Genomic DNA, 12,209 nt, shown 5'->3' on the forward strand with positions numbered 1-12,209 from the left:
TCCACTAAGGAATATTCCTTTAGGGCCTCTGCATTAGCTCCTGCCACCTGGTTCCTGCCTTGAATCCTGCTCTGACTTCTCTTAGTGATGATGGAGTGTGACCTAAAGATTGTAAGCTGAAATAAACCCTTTCTTCTACAACTTGCTTTTGGTCATGGTATTATATCACAGCAATGGTATTCCTAACTTAAATGGCTCAACATTAATTCATATTATGTTAAAATGTCAATCAGAATTGTGCTTAAAGATCAGAAAAATTTTAAGTGATTCTTACTAACTTTTAGGGCTTGCAGATATTAGTCGAGAGATAACACAGTTCTTAGAAGATCTTGACCACATCACACATGACTTAAAATGCCTTTCTAATAAAAAACCATTTGGCTAAAATTCAGGAGATAATCTGAAAGATAGTGTTCTTTAAGTCCTTTGAAGTGTTATTTTAATTCCAACATAAATTTGCAATAATAGTTAATGAAAACTTCTTAAAATCTTGTACTGAGGCTGTGAATACAGTATAGAGGTAACAGCTGTCTATCAATGAATTTAATAAACAGATATGCAATTCATTTTTGTGGTTGTTGGAATAGCATCAGTTCTAAATTAGTGATACATAAATCAAAGCTAATTTCAACCTACTATCATTCCTAGTATGCTAATTGGGGTGTGTGTGTGTTTAGCTCATGATTTATGTGAAAACTCTGGCTCAACATAGGACAAACACTCTCTCCAGCCATAATGTTAGAAACTCCAATCTGCATTTTCTCATGAAATAAATACCAAGATCCAACTTGGTTCTTTCCTAGAATGTCAAGGTTTCGGAGACAGCTGTGATACAAGTATGGTTTTTATACTAGAAAAACAAACAAACAAACAAACAAAAACCATAAACAAACTTCTTGGGTACATTCGATGGTAGGCGAAGTTGAGATGTCTTGGTTTGTAAGAGAGTGTAAGATAAGTTGACACTGGCATAAAATACCCTGACCACCTGAATTTCAAGTTACAATAGTCATAGGAATGGAAGGCACTGATAATAGGGCACATCTAGATCAGGATATGCTGATGGCTGTTCCATACTTGCAAGCATAGTTACATGTGTCCTGTTAATTATTAAAATTTAACGTATCTGCTACTTTATTCTGCTTTGCATATTTGTTTTCCACATGCATTTCCTTTAACAGATCAAATTGTTACAAGAGCCAGGACTATAAAATCCAAGAATGAATGTACAGGACATTAGTCTTATTCACAGACCTGTGCAGCCTCCTTCTTGAAAGTTGAAGTAGCCATGGGCACAACGATCACATTTCTTCCCTTCTACTCCAGGTTGGCACCAGCACTGCCCATTCGCTTCACAGTCAAAGGATTTAGACCCAAAGGAATTGCAGTTGCAGGGCAGACAGCCCCTTCCCAGTTCCAGGCCAAAGGTTTCAGGCTGGCATGGAAGAGACAGGAAAGCTAGTGAATCTCAGCAAGCTAGCTGATACCCCAAATCTAGATGGGGCAGTAGTGAAGAACCCATGGGCCACCAGACTCTGTGGTGGCATTGACAACTGTCTATTACTCAATAGATTTCTTTATCTTGACAAAGTGAAAGCATAGATACTTGGAAATGTTATCAAAATTGTATCAAAACAGGCAATGTGTTTTTCTCAGTCTCAGGAGCCTTCTATGGTCTTTCCTGGTTCCAACAGCAATGCGAAATGGATTATTGGCCACATTTCTGCTTTTAACTTAAAATTTTATTTGCTTTACTGCTAATATACTAAACTGTTACTTCTCAATTTTGAGAACTTGTTTAAAATTATTTTTAATATTCAGTATTCTAGTCATCAAAACCAGTTTGTGAGGGAAGATTAATTCATTATAAGAGAAAGGTAAAGCCATGGCTTTTATCCAAGGTTGAAGCTGTAGATCTCAAATCAACTGATACCACGTAACCTTCCCACCATGGGTTGTATTATGAGCTTTGAAGACATTCTTGAAATATATGTTATCAGGCCCAGGGTAACTATGTATAAAAAGACCAGTGGGTTCAGGAATCATCACTAGTACTAGGAAAATGAAGAACATATATCCTACTTAAAGTACAATACTTTTCTTTTATAAATATAAAGTATGTCACATTATTATGGCATTTTAATCTGGAAAATTACTTTCAGTAATTACGTCTTTGTCAAAATAATTTGTATTTTGGAAAATTAGACTTCATAATTACTTCTTGGTTAAAAAATTAATCTTGCCATTTATTGAGAATCACCCAAAGAGAAATGAATAAGCTTCATCAGATTTTTAATATTATTGTCAGCAGTATTAGAAATTTGAAAAATTAAAGCTACACTGAGAATTAGATTTAATGTGACTAGCTAAGAATAGTTGTATTGTTTAAAATGTACAATGAGTCGACTGAATGTGATAATCATGTTAATTTTTACTGCTGGCTTTATTTTAAGTTCTAGTTACAATTCAAATTTATCATATTAAAGAAAAAATTCTATAGCACTAACAATAATGAGTATTTTTGAGATTAAAATTACCTATAAAAAGTAAAAGTAAAATATTTTTATTCATAAAAATAATTTCAATGTAAAGCCCTTAACCTTAGAGAAATTTTCAGCTATCAGGACAATGAGTAAATAAATAACAAGCACGCTCATTACACATTGTTTACCATAGCATGTAATTGTGGCAACACTCAAATCTGCACTGTTAGAGAGGCACCAAATCAATTATATTATAATTTATTAATGTTATAAACTGAGAGGCAATTAAGTAAAATCTGTTTGAAGCAGTTTTAATGATAAGAATATATTTTATATTACATTATCTAGATACACATTATCTAGATTGTAATTTTAATTACATAATGTATTATCACACTCACACAACCAAATCCACAAACACACATACACTCATACACACACACATCCAGTGAAACACACACACAGACACACATACAGATGCACACGTACACAGATGCACTCATGCATGCGTGCACACACCCCACCCCCACATGCCCAGAGACACATACACAAACACTGGCATGCATGAGCACTTGAGTACAGATGGTGGAAATTCCAAAAGAGGATGCTGGAATCCCTATGGCTCTCTGTGAGCGGCCCAATGGGGAAGAAACTTTTTAAAATGGAAAGTGTTTTTTTTTGTTTTTTGTTTTACTTTGTGTCTGTAAGAGTGAGAATGTGTTTCTTGTGTTTGGTGAACACATGAGCAAAATCATTAGATGGAAATTAGCAAAATCTTAGCTAGTAGGAAATGTCAGGCTCATGTTACTTAATAACATTGTTAACTAATTGCATTAGCTCTTAATTCTCTAGAAAAAGTTACTTTTGATACCTTAAGTTCCCTTCAACCAAATTTTTTATTTGGTTTGTCCATAGACATGCTTTTGAAAATATTTTACTTTATTCGTACAAGTATTTTGCCTGCATGTATATGTGAGCACAACATTGGTGCCTGGTACCTGCAGAGGCCAGAAGTTGGTGTTGGAGTCTCAGAAACAGGAGTTACAGATACTTGGAATCAAACCTGGGTCATCTGGAAGAGTAGTTAATGCTCTCCAATCTCCACAGCCATGCTTACTGAAAACTTACACACTGAATGCAATTTTAAAAGCATAACAACACAAACTTTTAAAAGATGAGGCTTTAGTCAGGCATTGTCTAATTTCCGCATTTGCAGTTTGCACACTTAGCGATCAAAATTATTTGATAAAAGGCCTCCAAAACAACTCATCTGCAGCCCAGGAACACAAACATGCTCATACAGTCTTGCAGTGCCTACCCGCACAGGGGCCCGATAGGCTCCCCGAGGGCACCCGCTGGAGCCGCTGGAACCCCACCTTCGAGGAGACCCGAGCACCTGCTGTGCTCTCTGTGACTGCTCCTCCTGATGGTGCACCTGCCTGCTGAGGCTGCACTGTTTTCCTACAAAGCCTGATTTACAGATACATCTTCCTGTCACATCACACTGCGGTGACACAGAGCCCAGGGGACTGCAGTCACAAGGCTCACAGAATCGCTTCACTGGATCCCACCACGTACTGAGCTTTAAAACCCAATGGAAGGGAAAAGAAGGAAACAAAGCAGAATGACCATATGGTACTTTTCAAGAGACAGAGGCAGGAATATTTTGATACTTTCTACTAAAGCCCAACCTGAAGCCTGAAAATTACTTGCTTCTGTGAATAATAAAATATATCTATGTGACAGAAACTAAAATCCATAGGTTCAATGCACCTGCCTTAGGCATGTAGAACCATCATTATACTAGCCAACTGATATGTTTAAAAACCATATTGAAAAATTTTTCACTAAATAGAATGTTTATTCACTAAAACTAACTTTTAAACGACAGAACTTGAAGGAGTGGTACTCACTAACCTTAAAAGGAGGTTCACATTTTAACCTCCCTCAAGGTAAATTATTTTACTCTGCATAGACTAGAATTAAATCTATGTTATTTGTTGAAGAAATACTTAAATTATAGCAATCATTATACAAATTCAGAGGTGGGACCACAGGTCACCTGCAATGTTGAGTTTTCTGTTTGACAAAATATTTCAGTGAGTACAAATATTTCATCTTCAGAAGTAAATACCTGTGACCTCTTTGTTCAACGTGAGTACAAAATCCATCATTGAAAGGAGGTGAGGGTGATCCTTACCTTACACTCGTCACAGTGCTGTCCCTGCACATTGGGTCTGCACTCACATTGTCCTGTTCTAGTGTGACAAATCTCTGAGAAGGAGCCATTGGGGTTACAACGGCACGCTGCAAAGACAAGATACACAGGCAATGAAAATACAATCTTACAGATTGCAAATGTGGATCAGGTAGCCCCTATCTGAAATGCCTGTGACCAGAAGCATCTCAGATTTGAGATGCATATTAAGTTTGGAATATATGTTTAGACTTCTCTGGTTCCTAATGTAACAAAACAAGATTTGAAGTGCTGAACATCTATATGAGCGAACTGTAGCCATGGATATATCAACACTTGAGTTCAGTATTAGAATGTCTTCTAATGCACTGGGTACTCTTTCAGGTATTCAATTATTTAATCCCTGGAAAATCTTTACATATTGTACACATTCTTGGCAAATAACTCTACTTAAGTATCAATATAATTGCTCTTATGATCTTGAGAGTAAAGACAATGACACACAAAGAAGCAATAACATACAATGTCACATGTGTGGTAACTGCTATAGCAGTTCCCAGAATCTGCTTGAGCCATGAAATTCCCCATTTCCAGGTTCAATGTTTTACCTTTTCTTAGACACATTGGGGTGCTGTTTAATTGTCATATTCTCATTATATATAACATAGACCCCTGGAAGACTGGAGTAATTTTGAGGAATTACCAATATCGAAAATCCTCTTGACACTGCATTAATATAATTTTTAATAAAACATTTTCAATATAATATTACTATTCAATACATTCAATATGAATATTACTATTCAATATTATTATATATTCAATATAATATTACAGTTTTTGTCTTCAGCTATAAAAATAAGTCTAAATGAATATTTATCCCTTTTATATCATAAACACATTTAAGAAAACAAACCATTATTTCAAATCCATTAAAAATGAAACATATTTATCTTTATAATTATATACATCACTAAAAATCATTTTTATTTTATAACTTTTATGCTGTTTCCAAAGGTAGGAAGCATACTTGCTTTAGTAACTTTTATCACTTTTTTTTCTGCATTAGAAAAGTTTTATGAAGATATTCTGAAACGTACTGACTACATAAGTCTAAAACCTGTTTTAGTTTTCAGATACAAGTAGTAACTAATGGCTTACTCTGCATTTGACAAGTATATTTTTAATGGTATATTTATGCCAGAATAAAGTAAGGGGCAGATGACATGGGATTTGTTCATACATGGCTTTGGTAAGTATGTATAATGTCACAGTTTATAAATTCATTGTCAATAGGTGCCATCTTCTGATATTCCTTTGTTGGTTTGGCTCCAAGTTCTACCACTTTTAACTGTTTTTCTAAAACGTGTCTCTCTTCCATCAACGTTTGTCCTTCTCAGTGATCACCAATTTGAGGCCACAGAGAATTTGGCCCAGCCAATTAACCCTTCCATTTTCTCAGTCAAGAGCCCAAGGATAGTCTTCAGATGGAGTATAAAAACAGGATGAGGAAACAAATCTTTACTAAAAATTCACTTTCATGTGGACATGAGAATTGCTCTGCATATTATAACTTCGCATAGGTTTCTTATGTATATTACACATAAGCTTTGCAAGTTTCAAATTATTTACAATCACTGACCCCACCCTTTAAAAGTGGGAAATACAAAAGCAAATTTACCGTAAAGATGGTGGTAACTGATTAACATCATCTAAAAATAACAAAAGTAATACTAGATTTTATAAGTATCCATGGAAAATATAACAAATAGGATATATAACTTAAAATATTTCTATATACTAATGAGATACCCATGTAATTTGTCTTGACAAAAATAAAGTATAGTTTTAGTCAGAAACCTGTGTGTGTGTATGTGTGTGTCTGTGTATGTGTGCACACATGTGAACTTTAAGTTGGTCCCATTTTGTAGCCCAAGCTGGCCTAGAACTTGGTGATACTCCTGCCTCAGCTTCCTGAATTTTGTGATTACCGTGTTTATCACCATAAATTATGAAGTTAATATGACTGAGGGCTTGCTCTCTATGCATAGAGGAGATATTATATCCCAGACAATTATAAACATATTCAGTAAAATATTTTATATGTGTTAAATCAAGTTATATGCTGCAGAGCCTTAAAAGATACAAGCAGACCTATATTGCATGGCAAACTGATGGTGATTCATACGTTCAGTTGTTGCTGTCTTCAGATTTTTCTCTTATGATCTCACAGTACTTCATGCCATGGATCATAACAAAATGAGTAGAATGTCCTTAGCTTTGTGAAGGGAGTTATTAGACGACATAAAAAGAAGTCATCAAATGGATTAACTAGACCTAGAATTAGTGAGGCACCAATATTTATGAGTACACAGGGACCACTTCCAAAGACTGACAATGGAAGGGATGTCCAGGATCAAGGGCTGAACTGTATCTCCTGTACATGCTACAACCATTATCCCCACAGAAAATGCATGACCCTTTGGATATGGGGAAACCATTCCTAGAGTCACATAGCTGGAGACTAAAACTCCTGGTATGCAGCATGAACAGAGACTTTCTTGAGTTCCCTGATGTTTCCTATAAATGCCAAATTCCACAGTGTTTAAAGTCACTCTGGCCTTGTGGGAAATATTTAGAAAGTCAATTTGTGGTTTTAACAAATACCAATTATTCCAGAGATTGATTTGTTTTGACTTAACAAATTATCATTCTGAAAGGACAAAAACCTAACACTCAGCATCTCAATTTCAGAGAGAACATCTCTTTTTTCATTATGGGTGAGTGCTGCTTACTGCAGAGATAACAGGCTGAGTTTCCTTTAGTGCCTACAATTCCATAGTTCTTGGACCGACCTCAGTATCACATCTCTTCTTATAACATTAATTCCACAAAAATAAACTATTGCTGATCTCATAGCTCTCTTCCTAAAGACTATAACAGTGAAGTAGATAGCTGCCAAATAAATCATCAGAACACTGATACAGATTCATAATTTTGGGCTTATTTTCTTTTACATATTGGGTTATTATAAAAACAACTGTAATATCTGAGTTATCATTAAATTCTAAACCTAAGGAAGAAAAGATTAGAAGAGGAACATGTTGTACCAAAAAGCCTCAAATCTTTGAGAAGCATTCTATAAATAATTCTGGACTATGAATTAATCAACTCAACCAGCAGGTGCCATTTTGTAAAATTATCATCATGTTTTTACACTTATAAAATAAAAAGAAAAATCTGTAAAGTCTCCATATGAAAGCAAAACCAGTTAACACCTGCTGATAGGTATTATGCAATAATATAGAGAAGTGATTTACTTTAATCAAATGATTAACTTGATACTAATGAAAAAGTTCCAACAAACCTGTATCATTTCTAAACTCTTTTGTTACAAATTTCAGTTCAATTAAAACAAAATTTTTTGGTATATATAAGTATAAATATGTGAATTCCTTGAAAACCAATATTTAGTAATACAACAAGATTTAAGGGGTTTATTCTATTCATTGCTACAAGGAAGTGTTTTGGAACATGCAGACTTTGTGTCTTCATGGGCATTCATCATCCATGTATTACAGATAACTTCCTAGTCTCCAATTCCCACTCTGGATCTCATCAGCTTCTCTGAGGTATCATACATCAATTCTGTCAGGGACATCAATAGTTCAAGACTTACGTTGACAGTTCTTTGCATCAACGGCGTCTCCAAAATACCCATCAGCACAGAGCTCACAGTACCGGCCTGTTGTACCTGGCTTACAAATCAGACAGGAGCCAGACAAGCTGTCACAGGTGCCAGGGATGGAGAAGTCAAGGTTGTCATTGCAGTGGCATGGCTGACATGATCCTCCAGGTATGGAAGGTTGTCCAAAATAGCCTTCTGCACACCTAAGGTGATAATTTCCAATGGTGAGATTTTAAGGTGTAAGGATAGGGGAGCGAGGGAGGGGCACTCAAGAATCCCACTCAGCATAATGTTTACATTTCTTTCATATTCTTCTGCCAGGATAATGGCTTTTCCTCTTAAGTGTTCCTTTTCTCAAGTGCAGAGTGATTTTTAAAAATTCTTTTGCTATAACTGCAGTATAGATACTATTTGAAACACTGCCTGTTTCACTTATAATTAGATTTCAGCCAAAAAAAAAACATCCTGTCACAGACATTGAAGATGGAACCAAACCATAAGACGAATCTGTGGATGGCACTCTGAAGGAATCTAGGTTCATACTACTGTGCCTTTATAAAATAACAGATCATATGTCTCCACCTCCAATTGGTTGGTCTTTGTCCACATATATAAGGTTCATATATTTGTTGCTGTTGTTCTTTTAGTAATAATTTGTTATGAGGAAATCAACTCAAATGCAACATTTATCAAATAGAAATTGTGACTCAGAAAATAGTGTCACTTGGCTAGGGGCCTGGGCATCTCTGAATCAATAACAAGTTTGTATACATTTGCACATAGATTAAGATGTTTGTTTTCAATGAAGAGTCTTCATTCAGGAGGAGTCTAGGTAGGAATGGCTGCCTATTATGGTAGTGTATGAAAGGGAAAGCTGAGAGGTTACCCGAATTCACACCAGAAAATTCTAGATCTTCATAATAATAAAAACCACCCCCAAACTTCATTTATTTGGAAACAAAACATCCACATAAGTTTATCATTTATAAACTGTGGCAGAGAAACGATTTATGACTTATCCCATCCTTTTGTTCCTGATGTACATGTTTTAAAATTCTGCTCAATGGTACTGATGCTCAGATTCACACTTGCCAAGATCACACTTGTCAAGATCTCATTTCTATTCAGCTTGGTCCTCTCAGTTACATGGTCTCATGCTTTGTATTAAGCCATACTCTTCTAAAAAGAAGTGAAACAGCATTAGGAGGCCATGGCCAGTCTACCTCTGTTATCTGTGGCATCTTATGAAATAAAATACTCTGTAGCAAGGATTGAAAGTGAGAGGGAACAGGAGCACTGTACGAGAATATCATTAACTTCAAGGCATACAATATTTATGTTCTTCTTCTCAGATGCAGAAATACACTAGAAAGAGGCTCTCTATCATTTGAAACACAAGTGTATGAACTCCAATATGGGGTAGTAGTGAATGCATTAATACCATTATTAGGTCAATGTTGTTAATTTAATGTACATACATTCATCATTCTAAGTTTATTGAAGCTTTATAAGTGGCAATATAATGAACAGATTTGAGGTTTTATTGCCATCTTTTAAAACTTTTTAAAATTATAATCACAAATGATTTATAAAATAGTGAAAACTGTTTATTCAGAGATTTAGAAGAATATTTCTACTAATTATTATTACCAATAATTACTTATTAATTTTCTACTATAGGCAATAAAGAGCTACTATAGTACATAAAATTTCCTGACAATTACTTATGGAGTGTTTTTAAAATAAATTATCAAGGATATATCTTTGAATATTAACCTTTTTTAACTTATTTGCTCTTTAGACAGATATTATGATAATCTCTCTATATATTCAGATCTCATTTTACTTATCCAAAGAGTGCCTTTACCAGATAGAATGGGTTCTACACCAAACATTATCAAACCCAACAGAAACCTATTACATTCATCTTACTTCCTTCAAAAGGTTTTACTGACCCCAAGAAAGATGGAACTATTTAATAAGGTATTAGGCATTTTCTTAACAAAGATGCCAATAGTAAGTCCAAATTCTCCTGGAATTTAAAATATATGCAGAAAATATAATGAAAAAGAACAACTAAACAAGCATCTGTCATTTTTTTTTGGTTTTTTTTCGAGACAGGGTTCCTCTGTGTAGTCCTGGCTGTCCTGGAACTCACTCCGTAGACCAGGCTAGCCTCGAACTCTCAAACTCAGAAATCCGCCTGCCTCTGCCTCCCAAGTGCTGGGATTAAAGGCATGCGCTACCACCGACCGGCAAGCATTTGCCATTTTAATTTCAGGATATGTATATAAGGAAAATCCATGACAACTTATAGGCCACTTAACTAAAGTAGAATTATTTTTACCTCCAAGTGCATAGTAACATGTGAGTACCCTCTTAAACAGTTAACCATTTGATTTTTGTTACTGGTGTGGTTTGTGCACGTGCATGTGTGTGTATATGCATGTGCATGTATGTGTGTGCAAGCATATATGTATATGTATGGTCCATGTGTGTGGTGTGGGTGTGCATGTGTGTGTGTGTGTCTGTCTGTGTGCGTGTGTGCCTGTGTCTGTGTCTATGTGTGTGTGAGTGTGCCTGTGTCTGTGTCTATGTGTGTGTGTACAGACTAGAGGTAAAAAGAGGTAAAAAGTTGAGGGATGGGGCCACCCACCCATCTCAAAATTTTTAATCCAGAATTATTCTTGTTTAATGGAAATGCAGGGGAAAAAATGGAGCAGAGACCAAAGGAAAGACCATGCAGAGACCACCCCACCTTGGGATCCATCACATCTGCAGACACCAAACCCAGACATTATTGCTGATGCCAAGAAGTACTCCCAGACAGGAGCCTACCTAGTATGGCTGTCCTTGAGAGGCTCTGCCAGCATCTGACTAAGACAGATGCAGATATTTACAGTCAACTATTGGACTGAGCTGGAACCCCAATGGAGGAGTTAGGGGAAGGACTGAAAGAGCTGAAGGGATTTGCAACTCCATAGGAAGAACAACAATATCAACCAATGAGACCCCCGCCACCACAGAGCTTCCAGGGACTAAACCACCAGCCAAAGAGTATATATGGATAGGTCCATGCTCCAGCTACATATGTATCAGAGGATGGACATATCTGGCATCAATTGCAGGGGAGGTCCTTGGTCCTGTGGAGGCTTGTTGTTCCAGCATAGGGTTATGCTAGAGGTGTGAGGCAGGAGATGGGTCAGCCCCTCTTAGAGACCAAGGGGAAGGGGATGGGATGGGAGGTTTGTGGAGGGGAGACTGGGACTGAGGACAATGTTTGAAATGTAAATAAATAAAATAACCGATTAATTAAAAAAGGAGATAAAACGGTTCCATTGGGGATTAAAAAGTAATCTAATCATAGAGAATATTATTATGTGTTGATTAATAATAAGAATTATTGTAACATTTTGTGTCATGTAATTAAAATTAGTAAATATCATATTCCCATATGTCTTCCCAGATTCTCAGATTTTTCTCTTCAGCATACTAATTCAAATGTCTCCGGCTCTCTCACTTTCACCAACAATGCAGTGTGAAGACAGTAAAAACAATTTGTAGGATTCTTTGTTAAATATGGACATCCTGACTTTTTCATATTCATTAATTTTCAAATCAAATCATAATAGTTTAACAAAAAGTCCTTTAAGTGTAGATGTGGATTCAGCCCATACAACAGCTCTGTAGCTGAGCTGCTGCTGTTAGTTTATGAACAATATTATTCATTATAGGAGGGTAAATACCAATGAAAATGAATGACAGTTGAAGAAACCAAGAAGGATAGAAATCAATGGAATAGGATGATGGACCTCTGCCTCATTCTGTCCCATCATTCCTG

General features: G+C 35.9%; 1 protein-coding gene across 1 annotated transcript in view; it reads right to left on the reverse strand.

Annotated features, from left to right (window-relative positions):
- Lama2 (laminin subunit alpha 2) overlaps window positions 1-12,209 on the reverse strand; it is a 575,131-nt gene that overhangs the window by 198,471 nt on the left and 364,451 nt on the right. The window contains exons 19-21 of the mRNA XM_028766419.1: window positions 8,360-8,571; window positions 4,684-4,790; window positions 1,255-1,435 (exon numbers count right to left, since the gene is read on the reverse strand). Of these exons, the coding sequence (XP_028622252.1) occupies window positions 1,255-1,435; window positions 4,684-4,790; window positions 8,360-8,571 (500 nt within the window). The remainder of the gene's footprint in view (window positions 1-1,254; window positions 1,436-4,683; window positions 4,791-8,359; window positions 8,572-12,209) is intronic.

Source organism: Grammomys surdaster, unplaced genomic scaffold, assembly GCF_004785775.1.
Source record: "Grammomys surdaster isolate TR1022 unplaced genomic scaffold, NIH_TR_1.0 168, whole genome shotgun sequence".
Lineage (NCBI taxonomy): Eukaryota > Metazoa > Chordata > Mammalia > Rodentia > Muridae > Grammomys > Grammomys surdaster.